This window comes from Symphalangus syndactylus, chromosome 11 (genome assembly GCF_028878055.3).
Source record: "Symphalangus syndactylus isolate Jambi chromosome 11, NHGRI_mSymSyn1-v2.1_pri, whole genome shotgun sequence".
Lineage (NCBI taxonomy): Eukaryota > Metazoa > Chordata > Mammalia > Primates > Hylobatidae > Symphalangus > Symphalangus syndactylus.
Genome location: NC_072433.2, coordinates 17,920,214 through 17,942,873, shown reverse-complemented (window position 1 = coordinate 17,942,873; position 22,660 = coordinate 17,920,214). Strand labels below are relative to the sequence as shown.

General features: G+C 40.6%; 1 protein-coding gene across 1 annotated transcript in view; it reads right to left on the bottom strand.

The window, feature by feature from the left end:
* Positions 1-5,662: 5,662 nt before the first annotated feature.
* Positions 5,663-22,660, bottom strand: part of PPP2CA (protein phosphatase 2 catalytic subunit alpha) — a 31,610-nt gene continuing 14,612 nt past the window's right edge. Inside the window, exons 2-7 of the mRNA XM_055299540.2 lie at positions 14,490-14,699; positions 10,403-10,576; positions 9,543-9,632; positions 8,895-9,056; positions 7,653-7,771; positions 5,663-6,417 (exon numbers count right to left, since the gene is read on the bottom strand). Of these exons, the coding sequence (XP_055155515.1) occupies positions 6,345-6,417; positions 7,653-7,771; positions 8,895-9,056; positions 9,543-9,632; positions 10,403-10,576; positions 14,490-14,699 (828 nt within the window). The 3' untranslated portion in view covers positions 5,663-6,344. The remainder of the gene's footprint in view (positions 6,418-7,652; positions 7,772-8,894; positions 9,057-9,542; positions 9,633-10,402; positions 10,577-14,489; positions 14,700-22,660) is intronic.

Sequence of the window (22,660 nt, the reverse complement as noted above, 5' to 3'; positions counted from 1 at the left end):
AATTAAGGGCAAAACCTGGTGCGGTGGCAACAGGCCAAGATGCCATACCAGGTCGCACATCACCTGGATCCTTCCAGAGGCCATGAGAGCCATACTGCCATTCCAAAAATCTCAACTCATATTTAAATTGCCTATATCCCTTTACCCTACAACCAGTTCCAGTGTAGCTCTGAGGAGGCAGCAGTGGGCTAAGCCTTGGGTTTGTCTTTGCATCCTAATTTTAGTCACAGATCAATGAAAAGATGAAAATTAAAATGGTAGTTTCATACATTTCAACCAAGGTAGAGATGAATGTGGTTTTGGAAAAGAATGTTCAAGACCAAATACATTATACAGTTTCTCCTCCCACTCCTCTGCCTGCTGCATGCAATACATACTCAAGACCTTCACTACAAAGGGACTTACATTGCAAGTTGGACTCAACAGCAAGAGTACACTCTACAGATTTTACATCTGGTATATTTCACCACACCATGTAACCTACTTCCTGATACGTTTGGACATACCTGACCTTAAAGCTCTCCTTTGACCAGGCCTGCCAAACCCAATTACTAGCTCTTGCTCCTACCCCCAAGTTCCAATGCCATACCCAGAGCAGTTCTAGAACTGCAAAAAGCCTAATGATTAGTCTCCTTGCAGATCAGAAGGTATGCTAAGCCTTGAGGTAGAGGCACTCAACAGCTTTGGGCATTTCTAATAGCTTTAATGACATTCCCTTGTGGTCTTCCTAGTGTTCTATGGAGCAAGAAGCACTCTTAACTTCCTTTCCTATCACGATTCTGGCCTTTGACTTCCACCATCAGTAATCTCGCTTGCAGATGGCTACAGCCTACCACCACACTAAGAAAGAACAGCTAAATTATTTCTTGGAAGAAAGCTTTTAAAAATATATTTTTTTCAAGACAGTCTCCCAGGCTGGAGTGCAATGGCGCGATCTCGGCTCACTGCAACCTCTGCTTCCCGGTTTCAAGTGATTTAGTCTCAGTCTCCCAACTAGCTGGTATTACAGGTAAGTACCATCACACCCAGCTAGTTTTTGTATTTTTAGTGGAGACAGGATTTCACCATGTTGGCCAGGCTCATCTTCAACTCCAGGCCTCAAGTGATCCACCCACCTCAGACTCCCATAGTGACAGGATTACAGGCATAAGCACCGCGCCCGGCAGGAAGAACACATTAAAATCCTTCCCACTAACAAAACACTGAATGGTTGAGAAGATTGCACACCATGACTGAGGCTATCTCAAAATAGATTCCAAAGGGACCAAAGTAGTAAAATAAGAGCAGTGGTTTGCTGCATTAGCAGCATCGTACACAGAGTAGACAAAATCCTGGCTACTTCTCACAAGCCTGTTGAGGATACAAACTAGTCATCCCTCAGTAACCTTGGGAGACTGGATCCAGGACACCTCCCTTGGATAGTCAAGTCTGGAACTCAGTCCCCTTTACCAGTGGGTTCTGCATTCAAGAATACTGCATTTTTCGGCCAGGCGCGGTGGCTCATGCCTGTAATCCCAGCACGTTGGGAGGCCGAGGCAGGTGGATCGCCTGAGGTTGGGAGTTTCAGACCAGTCTGACCAACATGGTGAAACCGTCTACTAAAAATACAAAATTAGCTGGGCGCAGTGAGGCGCGCCTGTAATCCCAGCTACTTGAGAGGCTGAGGCAGGAGACTCACTTGAACCCGGGAGGCACAGGTTGCAGTGAGCCAAGATCGTGCCACCGCACCCCAACCTGGGTGACAGAGCGAGACTCCGTCTCAGGGGGAAGAAAAAAGAACACTGCATTTTCAATCCCAGGTTGGTTGACTCATTTGATGCAAACTCTGTGGATACTGACCAGATGACTATACTTTAAATCATGGATTACTCATAATACCTAAACAATGAAATTGCTATGTAAATAGTTACATTGTATTTTTTTTTTTTTTTTTAGATGGAGTCTTGCACTGTTGGCCAGGCTGAAGTGCAGTGGCTCTATCTTGGCTCACTGCAACCTCCACCTCCCAGATTCAAGGGATTCTCCTGCCTCAGCCTCCCGAGTAGCGGGGATTATAGGCACACACCACCATGCCCAGCTAATTCTTGTATTTTTAGTAGAGATGGGGTTTCACCATGTTGGCCAGGCTGGTCTTTAACTCCTGAACTCCGGTGATCCCCCCCACCCCTGCCTCCGCCTCCTAAAGTGCTGGGATTATGGGCGTGAGGCACTGCGCCTGGCCACTGCGTTGGTTTTTATTGGTTCCTTTTCCCAAAAATATTTTCAGCCCATGGTTGGCTGAATCCTCAGATGTGGAACCCTTGACTATGGATGTCCCGACTGTACTTAATTAAATTCAACCTCAGACATGAGGGTTTGTGCTTTTCCTTAAAAAACAAAAAAGTGTGACTTTTTCCAGCATTCATTCATTAGCTATAATTATTTCCTCTTTCACTCTTGGGAATGAGGAATTCTGGTCCAGGCATGACAGCAAATACAAAACAAACTGGGGTCTGTTGCCTATATCACTTACTTGGTTACCACTGATCTTTGTTATGTTCAACTTTTAAACAATTCAAACACAGTCCACATTTTTCTTCCCTCAAATTTATATACCAGCTGATAAAAATACATTTCAATCTATTTACAGAACAGCACTGCCTACAAGCCAACAATGCTGTGTTAGCAACAACCCATTTTTTTCTAGACAGTAGTACTTGTGCAATTAAATATATATAATAAAAAGTAGAAATAAAATGTACTTATATTCCTAAAACATAAAGCTTAAACCGTAATTGGAAAAAATATAGAGATCACCAGGCATGCCCAAAATAATACATCTACAACCTTCATAAGGCTATTTGCTAAAACAGATGTATACTTGTGAAGGGAAAAAAATCTAAATTAAAAAAGTTTATGAAGACTAGAAATATGTCAAAACAATGTGTGAGGACTAAGGCTTTAATGAAAAATAGCTTTAGCTCACAGAACCAAAATCCATCTCAAAACAAACAAGCCTATTACCAAACTATAGATTACTAAACTATAGGCCCATTTCTAAGAACACATTTACGGTTGGAAGTAAAGGAATATTTATACTAAACAGGTAAAAGTCACCACTGAAACAGTCGCATGGCACATTTTAATTCCTTATCAACTTCCATGAACCACCACCATGTATCCCAATTTTCTTAAGTATGTACTTAGGAAACAGAGCAGTGAGGTGTTTTTGTTTTTTGAGATGGAGTTTTGCTCTTTTTGCCCAGGCTGGATTGCAATGGCACGATCTTGGCTCACTGTAACCTCCTCCTCCTGAGTTCAAGTGATTCTCCTGCCTCAGCCTCCCGAGTAGCTGGGATTACAGGCTCCTGCCACCACACCGGTTAGTTTTGTATTTTTAATAGAGATGGGGTTTCACCACGCTGGCCAGGCTGGTCTCGAACTCCTGACCTCAGGTGATCCACCCACCCCGGCCTCCCCAAGTGCTGGGATTACAGGCGTGAGCCACTGCGCCTGGCTGTTTTTAACCCTATATGTAAATTAGAATCAGTTGGGAAACTTAAAAATGTATGCCTGGGCCCTCCTCCAGCAATGTAAATCAGAATCTCTGTAGGCATCAAAGCTGAGAACCACAGAAATAACTATCCTTTTCTTGAGCTAAGTCCTTCTTGAAACTAATCTAATATTGACAAACTTCTATTTAAGAAATACCTACTACAACCAACAAATGTTTAATATGCAGCAAATGAAAAAATCATGTCTAGGATACTCAACCCAAGACATGAGCACATCATGTACAAATTCACTGTAACCTTACAAAGTAAGTTTCAAAATTTCTGCAGGCCCTCACTATACAAACTCAGAATCCTCTTTATTTTTGAGACAGGGTCTGGCTCTGTCACCCAGACTGGAGTATAGTGGCACAATCTCAGCCCACTGCAACCTCTGCCTCCTGGGCTCAGGCGATCCTCTCACCTCAGCCTCCCAAGCAGCTGGGACTATGGTATGCCACCAAGCCCGGCTGATTTTTGTATTTTTTGTAGAGATGGGGTTTTGCCATGTTGGCCAGGCTGCTCTTCAACTCCTGACCTCAAGTGATCCGCCCGTCTCCCAAAGTGTTGGGATTACAGGCATGAGCCACCGTGCCAGGCCTGTTCTTAGGGCAAGCTTTTTAAGTTTATTAATGAAAATCCTAATGTTACTAATTGAGACAACAGTTAACACCCAACTTAGTGATTCCCATCCAACCATAATTATGTCTTTTTAAAGAAAATACATAATTTACTAACACATTTTCCTTACCATAGCCATTTTCAAAAGAAGGTAGGGTACTAACTTTCCAGTTTAGATGGCCAAAGCCCAGTCAGTCTCTATAATTAAACAATTCTTTTAAACCCTAGTTATGCTAAAACCAAGCTATTCTTGTCACAAGTCCCATTCTGCTAACCACAAAATTTAGAGAATTTGTACCTGGAAGATAACACCACGTGTCAATTACAATATACGTATTCCTTGGTCAATTCTGATATCACAGGACCTGAAAAACAGCTGCTTGGTGTCTAGATTACTTGGGTATTAAAACCACTGCACATGGATAAGCTATTTTTTCAGTCGGAGAGAAAGGGCATAGAGTGACAGAGCAACAAAAAGACACACAGAGAATGTATTTCTTGTGAAAGAAAAGAATGAAATGAAATGAAGAAACCCTAACAGCCTTTTGCTTTAGAAAATTAACTCCACAAGCCACTAAAAATACTATCAATTAGATCAGAAAAGACATTTGGTATGTATGTGTTCCTCAAACATTTTAGAAAGGGGATATGCTATAATTTCCCTGTTGGTTCCAGATTCAACACAGCACAAAGCAAGAAAACTTTTATTTACTACACTCACAAGTATGATTAAGTGTTCCTGTTTACTCTGGTAGGTTAAAATATCAAATATTAGTTCCCACAGAAGAACTTTTTTTAAACATCTAATCCTAATTCGAAGGATAAAAGGGGGAAAAACTCATTAAATGTTGAACACTGCCACTTTAAGTACCATTTTTGTCTTCGGGTGAATGTACATAAGACTAAATCATAATCCAACAATAGTTTTCTATTTGGTTTCACTAGTATCACTCAAAGAACTTGACAAAGGCTAATGCTTTAACACTTTCTTATCTGAGACAAATTTAACTCTAAGAACATATGACTCAACAATGTACAAAGATTTAAGAATTTGCCAATCTGTCAATCATTTTAAAGAGTCCATATAATATACACATAGCAATATAATATTCATAACCAGAAACTGCACTAAGTAAACACATCATTTAGTTTAAGCTCTACCTGAAAACATGCTGTTTTATTAAAACAAAACCCAAAGACTTAAATCTCAAGTTATATGGTTTTACAATTAAGTCTTACTGAAGCAGCACAGATTTCCTTTCTCACAAACAAGTTAATATGCAGGAAGAACCCACAAGGTGCACACCAACAATGTGACAAATTGTAATATGTGGAATACAAATAAATCCTGAAGTTAATCTGAAGAATGTCAAGGAGTTACCAGAGAGGTTATGTAGTGCCCTTGATTTTTATTTTATCTACATGTCTACAAATTCTAAAATTTACTCGATTTAACTTTTTTAATAAACAGCACCAGTCTTGCCCATTGATACAATTAAAATTTGACCTTCTCAGTTCTTAGTTCACAAGTTTATTATGAAAAACACTGCAGTGCTCTTGTGCAGTCACATCGTCTTACAGGAAGGGGAAAAAACAGTTCTGTTCAAAACAACTCACCAGGTTCTGACAAGAACAAAGAACAACATGGGGCTGAGATTTGAGTAGGGAATAAACTGAGTGCAGACAAATCATATAATTAAATTAAACGGTATCCCTGAAAATAAAAAGAATGATTTCAAAACTCACAAGTAGAAGGGAGGCCTTGGTACTTATTTTTAAAAATGTTCATTAAGCTCCAATGATTGTTTGCTGCTATCCTTATCTACAGTCATGCTGAGTAAAGCTATAGCTAAATGGAAGTTAAATTGTATTCACGAGGTGTTAATGTTTACATCTTATTATCTGCAGTCTCTCAGAGAAAGCAAAAGTAACTACAAATAGCGCTATGCCAGAAACTGGTTTCTTGACCAACAATGTCGCTTCAGCATGCAATGAACTGTTTCATTCTAAAGTGGTCACGGCTGTTGATGACAAGAGGCTTTGTATGTTTATATGGCACATCTTTTGGTCCATGTGAAAACAAGTTTTTTGAATGTTAACTATTTTCTGACACTTTGGAGTTACTGTTGCTCTTCCCATTTCCGTTAGGTCGATATATGGTTCATGGCAATACTGTACAAGTTTAAAATTTCATTACAGGAAGTAGTCTGGGGTACGACGAGTAACATGTGGCTCGCCTCTACGAGGTGCTGGGTCAAACTGCAAGCTGAAAAACAAGACAGATTCATGGTTTATGTTCCAAGACCTCCATGTACTGGCAATCAAAATCAAGAACATGAGTCTTCCAAACTTTACACTTCCTCTTCGATTTCGGCTTGTCTTAATGTAACAGAACCTTAATGATAATGGTCTGTTAACTGTACTCCCCTTGAAAGAGTCAAGGCAACTTCAGCCACAGAGACTATGCTTTTATAAAAACATGGTTTTTACCTTGACTGAAATTTCAAACAAAACAAAACATGGTTGGCCAGGCGCAGTGGCTCGTGCCTGTAATCCCGGCACTTTGGGAGGCTGAGGAGGGCGGAACACGAGGTCAGGAGATCGAGACCATCCTGGCTAACACAGTGAAACCCCATCTCTACTAAAAATACAAAAAATTAGCCGGGCATGGTGGTGGGCGCCTGTAGTCCCAGCTACTCGGGAGGCTGAGGCAGGAGAATGGCGTGAACCCAGGAGGCGGAGCTTGCAGTGAGCCAAGATCGCACCACTGCACTCCAGCCTGGGCGACAGAGTGAGATTCCGTCTCAAAAACAAACAAACAACAAAAAAACACAAAACATGGTTTTAAAAGTGAAAAACCTAGTAATTCATACGAAGATCTATATATAATAAGTTCCTGTTGGTGTGTTTCAATGTAGATCCATTAAAAAAAAACAAAAACTTAAAAATAAAAGTTGGAATCTAACATAGCATAATCCCTTAATAAACACTTTTTGGAGACGAAGTCTCGCTCTGTTGCCCAGGCTGGAGCGCAGTGGCGCAATCTTGGCTCACTGCAACCTCTGCCTCCCAGATTCAAGCGATTCTCCTGCCTCAGCCTCCTGAGTAGCTGGGATTACAGGCAGGTGCCACCACACTGGGCTAATTTTTGTAGTTTTAGTAGAGAAGGGGTTTCCCATGTTGGTCAGGCTTGTCTCGAACTCCTGACCTCAGGTGATCCACCCGCCTGAGACTTCCAAAGTGCTGGGATTACAGGCGTGAGCAACCGCGCCTGGCCCCCTTAAACTCTTAAACCTCACATTTAAACTGTGTATTCAGGCTGGGCAGTGTATCTTATACTTGTAACCCCAACACTCTAGGAGGCCAACGTGAAAGGACCACTTCAGCCTAGGAGTTGGAGATAAGACTGGGCAATATAGTGACACCCTCTCTCTCAAAATAAATAAACCAAAAACCTACATATGCAGTAATGCAATAAAATGTTCAGGTAGAAATACTTACAAAGAGTATTTTAGAGTATCGTCAAGTTCCATGATCGCAGCTTGGTTACCACAACGATAACAATAGTTTGGAGCACTGAAAATCGTTACTACATTCCGGTCATGGCACCAGTTATATCCCTACAAGGAAAAGGAGACAAAAATCTTACTTTACTCCCTCAATTCAACTAAATGTTACTTCACTCAAGAGAGAAAAAAATCTCTACTCATTCCCAACCCTGCCAAAGGGGCTTACGAAATGTTAATGCTTTTTTTCTGGATGACTTAATAATTTGCTGTACTGCATACAACCTGTAAGATACACATGTATTTATTTTCCCCCTAATTACGAAACTTTTTTTTTAGTACAAAAAAAAAGGCTTTTAACAAACAGCAGCAACCACTAAAGAATGAAATGCTTCTCATGTATCTGTCTTGCTGTAAATGATAGTGTCTCATTAGCCTCTTCTATTGCAGTGGCCTTAAAACATGATTTAAGAATGAGTATTTAAGTGGCCATTCCCTAGAGAAGTAGATACACTTAATCCTGGAGACCAGAACCTTACCAATTTTGTCAGTCACAGGTAAAGGCCTGTAAGTTGTTCACTGCTCAGGAACAAATGCAATATGCCTCTAGGATCTCCAGCCTCATTTCCTCAAAATCCATCCATCTGAATGCATGAGCTACTTTTGTTACTTTTTGTTTAGTATTGTTCACAAATTTCTTTATCTTTAGCAAAGTCAGATTTTATTGATAACCACGGAGCTGTACTAGTATTAATCTAATTAGGACCTTATTTTAAAAATATGCTAATCAGTGCGCCATGTCAAGAACCTTTGCCTCTTTCCCTTCTTTCAAATCACCTGTAATCGTACCATCCAAAGGACCACTTAAAACATTTTCGTGCATTTCTTTCCAGTCTCTCCTACATACATACATGTTAAATATATGAAATAACATTGGGATCATAAAATATTATACATGCACTCCAACTCCCTATATCTTACTTTCCCACTCTTAAATCCCAAATACTTCCTAGTCATTCAGATTTCTCTGAAAACATGTTAATGGATTCATTGTAATCAAAAGCTTGAGCTTTTAATTCTAGTAGTATGCATCTACTGAAAAGGCTTAGGCTATGGTAAACTCATCAGAAGGAATAGATGGAATTTCTCACAAATGTCATTAATTTAAAACTCCCTAATATCTTCTTTCCCTAAGTTTACTAAAAAAACAAATCTTATTTCAGAGAACACAGCATACCTCCATCACTAGCTGGTGAGCTCTAGACACCAACGTGAGGCCATTGGCATGATTAAATGTCTCAGAAATATCTTGCCCAAAGGTGTAACCAGCTCCTCGAGGAGATATACCCCAACCACCACGGTCATCTGGATCTGACCACAGCAAGTCACACATTGGACCCTAAAAAATAACTTCAAGTTATAAAATGCCTTTTACAAACATGGTTAACACATTATTTGAGTAATTCATCAGAAGCAGCACCCTAAGTCACCCTTTTTGAGTGATGTTTGTGGACAATGCTAATAGACTGTGCAGTTGAAGTCAAACATCTGCATCAAGTAAGATGTATTTTCCAGCAGACTTTATGAGACACAGTTGACATCCATGGGACCCAGCAGCAACATGCCCTAATTAATCTGCCAACATTATGCAAATTTCAGAGTCTAAGACAGACAACCTAGGTCCTAATAAGCCCAGCTCCACAGCTGTTGTGATCTTGGCAGGTTTCTTAATGTCAGCTTCTTTTGAACAACATGGCAGACAAGAGTGCTCACACCTCAAGTTGTTTTTGAGAATTATATGAGAATACATCTAATGAACTTACAATTAAACTTCTCCACTCCCTAGTAGGTTTTCTGAAAATATTTTATCAAATACAAGTCGTACCTCATGGGGAACTTCTTGTAGGCGATCAAGTGCTCTGATATGATCCAGTGTATCTATAGATGGCGAGAGACCACCATGTAGACAAAAGATCTGAAAAGAGTGGTTTAAAAGGTTAACCTTACCTAAAAAATTTGTAAACATTCTTGGCTGGGCACAGTGGCTCATGCCTGTAACCCCAGCACTTTGGGAAGCTGAGGCAGGAGGATTGCTTGAGGCCAGGAGTTTGAGACCAACCTGAGCAACAGAGCAAGACCCTGTGTCTCTATAAAAATTTTAAAAAATGAGCTGGGCACCCCCATCACTTGGCCCCTCTGGTGTTTCTGTGCTCTGCCTGAATGAGAGTTGACTTTGCAGGGTTCATCTTTGCTCCAGCCCACTCTAAACTATTGAGTACACTCCCGTTCTTCCTAACAGACCATCGCTGTCACACCCAGACTCCACCTCAAACAGCTCCTTTGAGAAAACTTCTTGGATATCACTCCTGCCCCCTGCCAGAGACTAGTATCTTCATACTCATAAAATTTTATTGTAAGTTCTTCTGTATGCACATCTACCTAGGCCAATAATTAGCTCCTTACATCTCCCAAACTTGTCCAAAAACAGTCTGAGAGGGTAAATGGGCTACATCACCCCCACCCCTGTGATCCCACCATATAGTTCAGTGCCTGATATAAAGAATAATGCACTTAAAAAAGTTGGACACATTTGTCAAATTAAACTTTAAGTTTGAATGAATGCTATCAATATCTACTAAAAAATATCCCCAAAGGGGTGTAAGAGTGGAAAGAGTCATGAGCATCTGAACACTAAAGAAAGCAGATTCTCTGAAATAATCAGCAATGAGTTTTAGATCCACATACCTGCCCATCCACCAAGGCGGTGAGAGGAAGATAGTCAAAAAGATCTGTAAAATATTTCCAAACATTTGCATTTCCGTATTTTCTTAAACACTCATCATAGAAACCATAAACCTGTGTGATCTGTCTGCTCTCATGATTCCCTCGAAGAATGGTGATGCGTTCACGGTAACGAACCTAAAACGATAAAATGCAAAACATAAACAACTAGCTCTTTCAAAAACCAATGAAAATTCAAGAAACTTTCTATAGAAAAAAATGCAGTTACAATTTTGTTTAAAAAATAGCACACATCCTCATATCATACTGAACCAAAACCACAGCTCTACAAAATTTTTAAATGCCCATGGGGTGTTTGCCCACCTCATCTCAACTAAAATCAAACTCCCTCTACCACCAACTTTATACCAAACATAATCAATGGGCTATAAAACCCCATAAATTACTTTACAGTTCAGTAATTTTTCACAAATTTATAGTTATGCAACAATCACCACAATCCAGTTTTAGTACCTTTCCAATATCCCAAAAAGATCCCTCCTGCAGTCACTCTCCACTCCCACTCTAGCTCCTGGCAACCACTGATTTACTTTCTGTCTTGAGTTTGTCTTTTCTAGAAATGTCATATAAATGGAATACAAAATGTAGTCTTTTGGCTAAATATCACTTAGAATATTTTTGAGGCTCACCCATGTTCTGGCATAGATCAGTGGTTTGCTCCTTTTCATAGTTGCACAGTCCTTCACTGTATGGCTATACCATTTTTTGTTTCTCTACTCACAGGTAAGATGAACTGGCAATTATGTTACTGAGGTTTTTGGCTACTATGAATAATGTTGCTATAATCATATGCATGGAAGTTTTTCTGAGGACATATGCTTTCATTTCTTTTAGGAAGATTCCTAAGAATATAATTGTTGGATCACCTGGTAATTAACTTTTTGAGAAACAGTCAAACTGTTTTTCAAAGTACCTAGACCATGTTATACTCCCACCAGTAATGCATGAAGAGTTTAATCTCCGGTATTAACCAACACTTGGTATTATCAACCTTACTGATTACAGCCATTCTAATAGATGTGAAGTAGTATCTCAGTTACTTTAATTTGCATTTCCCTGATTACAACTGATATCAAGCATCTTTTCATGTGCTCACTGACCACTCATGTATCATCTTCTTAGGTTAACTATCTATTCAAATATTTTGCCCATTTAACAATTATCTGTCTTGTTATTGAGCTGTAAAAGTTTTGTTTTTTTTTTAATATCTGAATACAAGTACTTTTTTTCTGGTGTCATCTTTTGAAGAAACATAATCTTAATTTTGATAAAGTCCAATTTTTCAATTTTTTATGGATTGTGCTTTTGTTATATCTAAGAATCTTTACCTAACCTGACAAAGATTTTCTGATTTATTCTGGAAGTTTTGTACCTTTAGCTCTTACATTTAGTTCTACAATACATTCTGATCCATTTGCTTCAGCACCATTTACTGAAAGAAACATCCTTTCCCCCCGGTATTCTTTTGCTAAGGCTGCCACAACAAAGCATCAGAGAATAGGTGGCTTAAACAACAGAAATTTACTTCCTCACAGTTCCAGAGGCAGAAGTCCAAGATCAAGGTGTCAGCAGAGTTGGTTTCTTCTGATGGCCTCTCTCCTTGATTTATGGATGCTCATCTTCTCCATCTGTCTTATCTTCTCCCCATCTGTGTCCTAATCTCCAATAAGGATACCACTTACACTGGATTAGGGTCCAACCATGTGACCCCACTTTACTTTAATTACCTGTCCAAATACAGTCACATTCTGAGGTGCTGTGGGTTAGGACTTAGACAAATGAATTTTGGGGGCTACAATTCAGCCCATTAACCTCCATGAGTAAGTTTTTTTCCCCCCAGATAGGGTCTCACTCTGTCGCCCAGGCTCAAATGCAGTGATGTAGCTCACCGCAGCCTCAAATTCCTAGGCTCATGCAATCCTCCCACCTCAGCCTCCAGAGTGGCTAGGACTACAGCACATGTCACCATGTCTGGCTAAAATTGTTTTCTGAAGAGATGGAGTCTCACTAGGTTGCCCAGGTTGCTTGCATAAACTCTTAAAGGTAGCACATTCGTTCCTCTTTGAGCACTGGGATTCACCCTGGGTTTTTAGCACAGGTTAGCTCTTTTCATAGTATTTGGAGTCACTGCAGAAACCTTCCACCATCTAGTCCAACTCCTTCATTTTACAGATGCAGAAAATAACGATCTCCAAAAATATTTTGTAGCACTTTACACAATTCAGATATTAATCAAGAAAATTCAGCTCACGCTAAAACCACATCTCACTGCTTCTCTAATATTAGGAAGGTCTGTGACAGCCATTTATCATTTTGAATATTCTTTAATAAAAATGAGTCTGTTGCCTAGGAAAAAAAAAAATCTCCCCAAGATTTTTGGATAAAGGTAAAGTCAAACAATTTATTTAAAGGGAAAGGCGGAAGCCTGCCACCCTAACAGCTATTTACCATCTTTTGCTTCATGTTCATATCATCATCGGTACACTTTGCAAAGCTACAACTGGCATGTAATGCATGTACTTTTGGAACTTGCTTTTTTCGGTTATCATTTCTACCGTTATAGATTTTTGTTTTTTAAAGACACAGGGGTCTTGCTCTGTCACACAGCTGCAGTGCAGTGGTGCATCAGGGCTCACTGTAGCCTTGACCTCCCAGGTTCAAGGGATCCTCCCACCTCAGCTTCCTGAGTAGCTGCGACTACAAGCAGGCACCACTGCACCTGGCTATTTTTTTAAACTTTTTGTAGAGATGGGGTTTATGTTGACCAGGCTGTTCTTAAACTCCTGGACTCAAGTGATCCTTCCCGCCTTCCCCAGCCTCCCAAAGTGTTGAGATAACAGGCGTGAACCACTGCACCCAGCCTATTCTAGATTATTACTGTCATGGTTAATGGCTGGAAACTATTCAACTGAGATAAACCATATGTACATACATAATGTATGTAATGTACATAACATTCACTGTTAAATATTTACAGCAAATGTTTCCTTGAATTTCTCAGAAAAGTTCTTTTTTTTTCTTGAACTTCTTCCTCAGTATTTTTTTTTTTTTTTTTTTGAGACAGGGCCTCACTGCTCCCCAAGCTAGAGTTGTAGGGTGGCAAGATCAAGTCTCATTGCAGCCACGACCTCCTGGGCTCAAGCACTCTCCCCACGTCAGCCTGAGTAGCTGGGACTACAGGCCTGTGCCACCACACTTGGTTAATTATTATTATTATTTTTCTGTAGATGAGGTCTCACTATGTTGCCCAGGCTGTTCTCAAACTCTTGGACTTAAGCAATATGCCCACCTTGTCCTGTCCTCCCAAAGTGCTGGGATTATAGCCACGAGCCACCATGACCAGCTGATTTGAACATTTTGACATTTAGTATGTTTATACATTTATAATACTTCAAAAGTATCTAAAAACACAAACCTAATTATATTACCTCTCCATACACCAATTTACTGAACTAAAATATCTATTTGACCAGCCCTCTAACATTTTTCTTTTCTTTTTCTTTTTTTTTTTTTTGAGACAGTCTCACTGTTGTCCAGGCTGGCGTGCAGTGGCGCAATCTCAGCTCACTGCAACCTCCGCCTCCCAGGTTCAAGCAATTCTCCTGCCTCAGGCTCCAGAGTAGCTGGGATTACAGGCACCCGCCACCACCCCTGGCTAGTTTTTTGTACTTTTAGTAGAGATGGGGCTTCACCATGTTCTCCAGGCTGGTCTCAAACTCCTGACCTCAGGTGATCTGCCTACCTCAGCGTCCCAAAGTGCTGGGATTACAGGCGTAAGCCACCACACCCAGCCTATTTTTTCAAACAATCTGACTGAGGCATTTATTCTCTTCCTTTTGTTTTGATTCTGTACCATCCCCTTACTCAGAACGCAGACGCCTATGATTTGTAAGTCCGAAACCTGAACATATGCATTCCTAAATGTGGGATTTTGTTTTAACATTCAGATAGAGAAAATAATTGGGAAAAAAAACTTTCAAGAGGACTGTCTTACCCATTTCAACATGCCCCAACATAAAATTGAAATTACCTTAAGAGCTACAAGCAGTGTAACTGTTTCAACTGAATAATATCCTCTGTCAACGTAATCTCCCATAAACAAGTAATTTGTATCTGGTGATTTGCCACCAATTCTAAACAGTTCCATGAGATCATGAAATTGCCCATGCACATCTCCACAGACAGTAACTGGACATCGAACCTCTTGCACGTTGGATTCTTTTGTCAGGATTTCTTTAGCCTACAGATGGGAGACAAAAATAAGGCAAAACATTTGGCATTAAACAATATTAACAAAGATTTGTTTACTTACACTTAATGTAGCTTAAGGGGCAGACTCAGTCTAAGATAAAATTGCAGGCATTTATGATCCCATTAAAATAAGCGAGATGTGATTATAATCCATTAGCTATCTCACCCTGTTACCTAGGAAAAAAATGTGCATTCCTATCATCAATACCAGGAGTTTTTAAAAAACCTATCAAATAGCCATCTATTTAAATACTAATTGTTAAGTGTCACATAAAATCAATGAAAATGCAACAGGACATTCAGGTACCTACTTCCTTACCTTCAGAGTTCTAACTACAATGCAGCACTCAAAGATTCCTTTTTAATTCTTTTTTTGAGACAGGGTCTCATTTTGTCACCCAGGCTGGAGTGCAGTGGTATGATCACAGCTCACTGTAGCCTGGATCTTCTTGGTTCAGGGAATCTTCCCACCTCAGTAGTGGAGGCCACAGGCACATGCCACCATGGCTGGCTAATTTTCACAAACTTTTTTGTAGAGATGGGGTCTCACGTGATCCTCCAGCCTCATCCTCCCAAGGGCTGGGATTACATGCATAAGCCACCTCACCTCAGCTCTGTCTGACTTTTTAAAAACATATTTTTGGCCAGGCACCGTGGCTCATACCTGTGAGAAAATCATTTGCTCAACCATCTGAGTGACTACTATGTACCAGGCCCCATGCTAGCAACTGGACATATAGTGGTGAACGCGATGGCTCATTCCCACTACCGTAGAGGGGAGAAGGACCACAAACAAGTAACCAAGCCAAAAGTACACTGTGTTAAGTGTCACAAAGGAAAGGGAGAGGCCACTTTACATAAGATACCCAAACAAATTACCAGAGAATTGTTGCTAATGAGCCATGACAACCACAGATGACAAGGACTGGGTTCAAAGCATTGGTATGCAATCTTAGCTGCACATTAAAAATCCCAATGCCCAGCCCGGCGCAGTGGCTCACACCTGTAATCCCAGAACTTCGGGAGGCCAAGGCGGGGGGATCACTTGAGGTCAGGAGTTTGAGGCCAGCCTGGCCATCATGGCAAAACCCCGTCTCCACTCAAAATACAAAAAAATTAGCTAGGCATGGTGGTGCATGACTGTAGTACCAGTTACCTGGGAGGCTGAGGCAGGAGAATTGCTTAAACCTGGGAGGTGGAGGTTGCCGTGAGCCAAGATCGCATCACTGCACTCCAGCCTGGGTGACAGACCAAGACTCTGTCTCAAAACAAAAACAAAAACACCAATGCCCATCCCTTCCCCTCATAAAGTCAAAATTTTGGAGAGTGGAATCAAGCCATCAATAATTTTTAAGCATCCCCACCCCTTCTTTTCCCAGTGTGCAATCGAGTTTAAGAACCACCGCACTTTGGGACGCTAAGGCGGGTGGATGGCTTGAGCCCAGGAGTTCGAGACCAGCCTGGAGTACAGTGGCGTGATCTTGGCTCACTATAACCTCCACCTCCCAGGTTCAAACGATCTTCCTGCCTCAGTCTCCATGAACAATTGGGACCACAGGTGTGCACCACTATGCCTATTTTGTATTTTTTGGAGAGGTGAGGTTTCACCATGTTGTCCAGGCTGGCCTCAAACTCCTGAGCTTAAATGATTTGCCCACCTCTGCCTCCCAAAGTGCTGGATTACAGGCGTTAGCCACTATACCGGCCTGAGATATCTATTAAATATGTACAACCCATTATTATCAAATCCTACTTCATTTTGAAATTTTTCTCTGCAGGATAATTCCAACTTCCCATTTACTATCACTAAAAACCACAAATTCACTAGGCATATTCCATTAACCAAGACTGTCTGGCATTAATACCACATCTAGTGTTTTTTAACACCTATCATATATTAATGAAAATAACTAAATGAAGTAAGTCCTACACTGAGAAGAAACTTGCAAAAGTTATTCAGAAGTTTTAAAAGGGCATAACATAAGAAAACAGATGGTTATACACCATGTAAATCTTGCCATAATGTAATTTTCACATTTAAATCTATCAGAAGTTAAATGTTAATATACATCTGTGAATATCTGTTTATCTGCAAGGCTATTCTCTGTATTAATAATAAAAAGTTGACTTTCAGGACTGCCTGAAGTTCCTTACTACAACTAACTCAAAATTTCTATTCAAATCATGAAGGAAAATGAAGTCTAAATGCTATTTGTTGCTTTTATTTCGATTTAGGCAAATCACACCGATAAACAGTGTTATCTATTTTTTAAACTACACAAATTAGTAATACATTCTTGTAAAAAATTTTGGCACAGATAAAATGAAATGTTCCCTTTGAGCACCCTACACAATCCCACCCCCTCTGGGCAAAGTTATCAATAAAATTTTGATGTACAGATGCTCCTCAATTTGTAACACAGCTGCATCTAGATAATCCTATCATAAATATAATCGAGTCAAAAGTGTGTTTTCAGCTTACAATGTTTTCAAGTTATGATACATTTATCTGGATGTAGTCCCATCATAAACTGAGGGGTATATTGAATGTCTATCATTTTCACACCATTATTAAGTCGAAAAATCGGGGACTGTCTGTATATCCTTTAAAACTTTGTTTACAAAGTTTACACACATACTGTATGTCTACAGAAACAATAGTTTTCCTTTGCATTTTTAAATGAGAAACAATATTGTTCAGCAGCCTGCTTTTCTAACAATATATAATAATACATAACATTTATTGAGACAGCTGGTTAATTTCTCATAGCGGAGGCAGAGTATTCCCCTGACCAATTACAACAGCAGAGGGGTGTGAAACTACAGCAATATATATCCTCGTATTTTCTCTTCTGTATACATATGCGGGCACATTTCCTGAGAGAAGATACTATGAAGTGAACTTAACTAGTGTATCTAGTAGTTTGATTTTTAAATGTTGACACTATCAAATTGTCCTTTAAAATAAAAAGAACAGTTAACTCTTAAGTGAAATTTCTAACTTGTGAATCTAGAAAAGCCAACCAAAGCTCTTTCTTCCCTTCCTACCAAACTTCACAGACCAGAACAAGTATAATTAAATACTGGCGATAACAGTGGTATACAGTAGAAGCAACCATCCCTCGACCAAAGAAAGACAAAAAAAGAAAAGAAAAAAAAAAATCACCCAATCAACTATTAAGTAGATCTTAACAAAAACGCAACCTTGGAAAGAACCAGTTTTAAGCATGATTTTGGTTGTTTTGTTGTTGTTGTTGTTGTTTTGGTCTCAACTTATCAGCTCTCAGATAGTTACTACAATAAAACAGACTACACCAGAACACTAGAACAATAAAAGCTACAGATGTTCATATAAAAGATCATTTTGGGCTGGGTGCGATGGCTCACACCTGTAATCCCAAATCCCAATACTTTGCGAGGCTGAGGCGAGTGGATCACTTGAGGTCAGGAGCTCCAGACCAGCCTGGCCAACGTGGTAAAACCCCATCTCTACTAAAAACACAAAACAGCTGGGTGTTGTGGTGCATGCCTGTAATCTCAGCTACTTGGGAAGCTGAGGCACGAGAATAGCTTGAACCTGGGAGGCGGAGGTTGCATGAGCCAAGATCACTCCACTGCACTACAGCCAGAGTGACAGAGCAAGACTCTGTCTCAAAAAAAAAAAAAGATCATTTTGGCGAGTGCAGTGGCTCATGCCTGTAATCCCAACACTTTGGAAGGTAAAAGCGGGAGGATGCTCAGGAGTTCAGAGACCAGCCTGGGCAACAACATATTGAGACCCCTCTCTACAGAAAATGAAATAAAAAATTAGCCATCTGTGATGGCACACACCTGCAGTTTTAGGTACCCAAAAGGCTGAGCTGGGAGAATCACTTGAGCCCAGGAGTTCAAGGATGCAGTCAGCCATGATCACTTGACCCCAGGAGGGTCAAGGAAGCAGTGAGCCATGATCATACCACTGCACTCCAGCCTGGTAGACAGCCATCTTAAAAAAAAAAAAAAAAAAAAAAACAACTAAAAATAAAGATAAGCTGTGCTATCACAAGGACTTACTTGTAAATCCTGAAAGCACCTAATAAGAGCGGCTTTATGGATCACCTCCAGAGCCTCCAGACCTTTAGCAACCATCATTTTCAAAGATGGTTATACAATCTCAACTGTCTAGTTTAATACTCAAAGTAAATGGTAGAACCAGATTTTTAAGTAACTTAATTTTGACATTTGAGGTTTTTTATTTTTAATAATCACCTTTTTACTCTGGCATTTTGACTTCTAATAAAGTCTCATATCACCTGAATTAAGAACTGAAGGACAAGCAAAAGCAAAACACGCATACCAAACCTTTTGCTTCCCCTAAAACATTTTTCCAGGACCTCAAATTTCTTAGCTAATATGGTCAAAATCTGGGGAAAAAATTAAGATAAAGTTTTTAAAAGAACCTAATTAGGGCCGAGCACAGTGGCTCATGCCTGTAATCCCAGCACTTTGGGAGGCCAAGGCAGGCGGATCATTTGAGGTCAAGAGCTCGAGACCAGCCTGACCAACATAGTGAAACCCCAGCTCTACTAAAAAGCCAGGAATGGTGGCACACACTTGTAATCCTAGCTACTCAGGAGGCTGAGGCAGGGGCATCACTTGAACCCAGTGGGCCAAGATCATGCCACTGCACTACAGCCTGGGTGACAAAGCGAGACTCCATCTCAAAAAAGAAAAAAAAGAATGTAATTAGTACCATGCTGGTTTTATCAGAACCCTTCTGAAATTCAGTCAAATGGTATAGACTGAAATGAATGAATTTCAAGCCAACAAAAATTTGGTATAAACTTCCAAGAACAAGGTTAAAACTGGAATGAGACTATTCTCTTAATAAGACTTTATCACAAGTAACTGTGGGAAGTTAACATCTCATACTGTCCTAGAATCCAAAAATTTGCAGATTAACTTGAAGGAAAGCAATCTTTGAGGATGCTTTTTAAAATCTTTTTTTTTTTTGAGACAAGGTCTTGTTCTGTTGTCCGCGCACTGCAGCCTTATCTCCCAAGCTCGAGTAATCCCCCCACCTTAGTCTCCCGAGTAGCTGGGACTGCAGGCATGCACCACTGAGGACACTATCTTATTACCAGTGTCCTCTCAGTATTCTGGTTTGGATTCAGAAATCCCACAACCTTATTTCCAACCCACTATAAAACAATCAGCTATAAGATAAATGACCCACAGATTCAACATTCTTGAATACAGGCCATCATAACCACTGTAGTAACATGAAATTACAAACAAAGCAGGCTTAAACTAAACTTCATAAATCATCCAGGCTGTTTTTCATGGAAGACAATTTTTTTTTGTTTTGTTTTGGAGACAGAGTTTCGCTCTTGTTGCCCGGGCTGGAGTGCAATGGCGCGATCTCGGTTCACTGCAACCTCTGCCTCCTGAGTAGCTGGGATTACAGGTGCAAACCACGCCCAGCTAATTTTTTTTTTTATAGTAGAGACAGGATTTCACCATTTTGCCCAGGCTGGTCTCGAACTCTTGACCTCAGGTGATCCACCCGCCTTGGCCCTCCAAAGGCTGGGATTACAGGCATGAGCCACTGCGCCCAGCAAAAGACAATTTTTAAAAGTACATGAACCAACAACGGATTCACTAACCACTTATTTATCATTTTTGGCTGAGCACAGTGGCTCACGCCTGTAATCCTGGCACTATGGGAGGCCAAGGCAGATGAATCACTTGAGGTCAGGAGTTCGAAACCAGCCTGGCCAACGTGGTGAAACCCCATCTGTACTAAAAATACAAAAAAATTAGTCAGGCGTGGTGGCGGGCACCTGTAATCCCAGCTACTCGGGAGGCTGAGGTAGGGAATCACTTGAACCTGGGAGGCGAGGTTGCAGTGAGCGGAGACCGCACCACTGCACGCCAGCCTGGGTGACAGAGCGCGACTCCACCTCAAAAATAGTAACAGTAATTTCCTTAAGAGCACACAATAACTACAGGCATGCCTCATTTTACTGTGCTTCTCTTTATTGCACTTTGCATGTGTCGCATTTTTTTATCAATCAAAGCTTCATGGCAACCCTGGGTGGAGCAAGTCTATCAGCACCATTTTCCCACCAGCATGTGCTCACTTCTTGTCTCTTTGTCACATCTTGGTACTTCTAAAATTATTTCAAACTTTTTCATTAGTATTGTATCTGTTGTGGTGATATGTCATCAGTGATCTTTGATGTTACTATTGTAATTGCTTTGGGGCACTACCAACCGTGCCCATAAGACAATGAACTTAATAAATGTCGTAGATATTCTTACTGCTGCTGACCAGCCATTCTCTCTCCCTCTCCTTGGGCCTCCCTAACCTGAGACACAATATTGAAATTAGGCCAATTAATAACCCTACAATGGCCTCCAAATGTTCAGGTGAAAGGAAGAGTTGCATACCTCTCACTTTAAATGAAAAGTTAGAAATTATTAAACTTAGGAGAGGGCATACGGAAACTCGAGACAGGCCTAAAGGTAGGCTTCTTGCACTAAACTGCCAAGGTATAAATGCAAAGGAAAAGTTCTTTAAGGAAATTAGAAATGCTACTTCAGTGAACACACAAATAGTAAATAAGCCAAACAGTATTATTGCTGATATGGACAAAGTTTTAGTGGTCTGGATAGATCAAATCAGCCACAACATTCGCTTAAAAGCCAAAGCCTAGTTCAGAGGTAGGTCCTAATTCTTCAATTCTATAAAGGCTAATAGAGGTGAGGAAGCTGCAGTAGTTAAGCTTGAAGCTAGCAGACTGGTTCATGAGATTTAAGAACCCATTTCCATAACATAAAAGGGCAAGATGAAGCATCAAGTACTGATGTAGTAACTACAAGTTTCCCAGACGATCTACCTAAGATAAGTGATGAAGGTGGCTGCACTAAAGAACAGGTTTTCAATGTAGACGAAATAGCGGAAGAAGATGCCACCTAGGACTTTACTACCTAGAGAAGTCAATGCCTGCCCTCAAACCTTCAACGGACAGGCTGACTCTTGTTAGAGGCTAATGTAGCTGGTGACTTTCAGTTGAAGCCAATGCTCATTCACCATTCTGAAAGCACTTAAGCCATTCTTTAGCACTTAAGAATTATGCTAAATCTACTATGCCTGTGCTCTAGAAATGGAACAACAAAGCCTGGATGACAGCACATCTGCTTACAGCATGGTATACTGAGTATTTTAAGTGCATTATTGAGACCTATTGCTCAGAAAAAAAAAAAAGATTCCTTTCAAAATATTACTGCTCAGCCTGGGCAACATACCAAACCCCATCTCTACAAAAAAATTAAAATATTAGCTGGGCATAGTGGTACACACCTGTAGTGCCAGCTACTTGGAAGGCTGTGGCAGGAGGATTGCTTGAGCTCAGGAGTTCAAGATCAGCCTGGGCAATGTGGTGAGACCCCGTCTCTACAAAAAATAAAAATTAGCTAGGCCTGGTGGTGCACTCTGTGGTCCCAGCTGCTAGGGAGGCTGAGGCAGAAGAATTGCTTGAGCCCAGGAGTTCAAGGTTCCAGTGAACTATGATGATGTCACTGTACTTCAGCCTGGGCAACACCACCATCTCAAAATAAATAAATAAAAGCACAAAATGATTACAACCATGTCACAATTCTTTGCATTAAAAAAAGGCTGAAAAGCCCAGGCACAGTGGCTCACACCTGTAATTCTATCACTTTGGGAGCCAAGGCAGGTGGATGACTTTAGGTCAAGAGTTTGGGACCAGCCTGGCCAACACAGTAAAACCCCATCTCTACCAAAAATACAAAAATCAGCCAGGTAAGATGGCACAGGCCTGTAATCCCAGCTACTTGGGAGGCTGTGGCATGAGAATTGCTGGAACCCAGGAGGCAGAGGTTGCAGTGAGCTGAGATCGCGCCACTGCACTCCAGCCTATGCAACACAGTAAGACTCTCAAAACA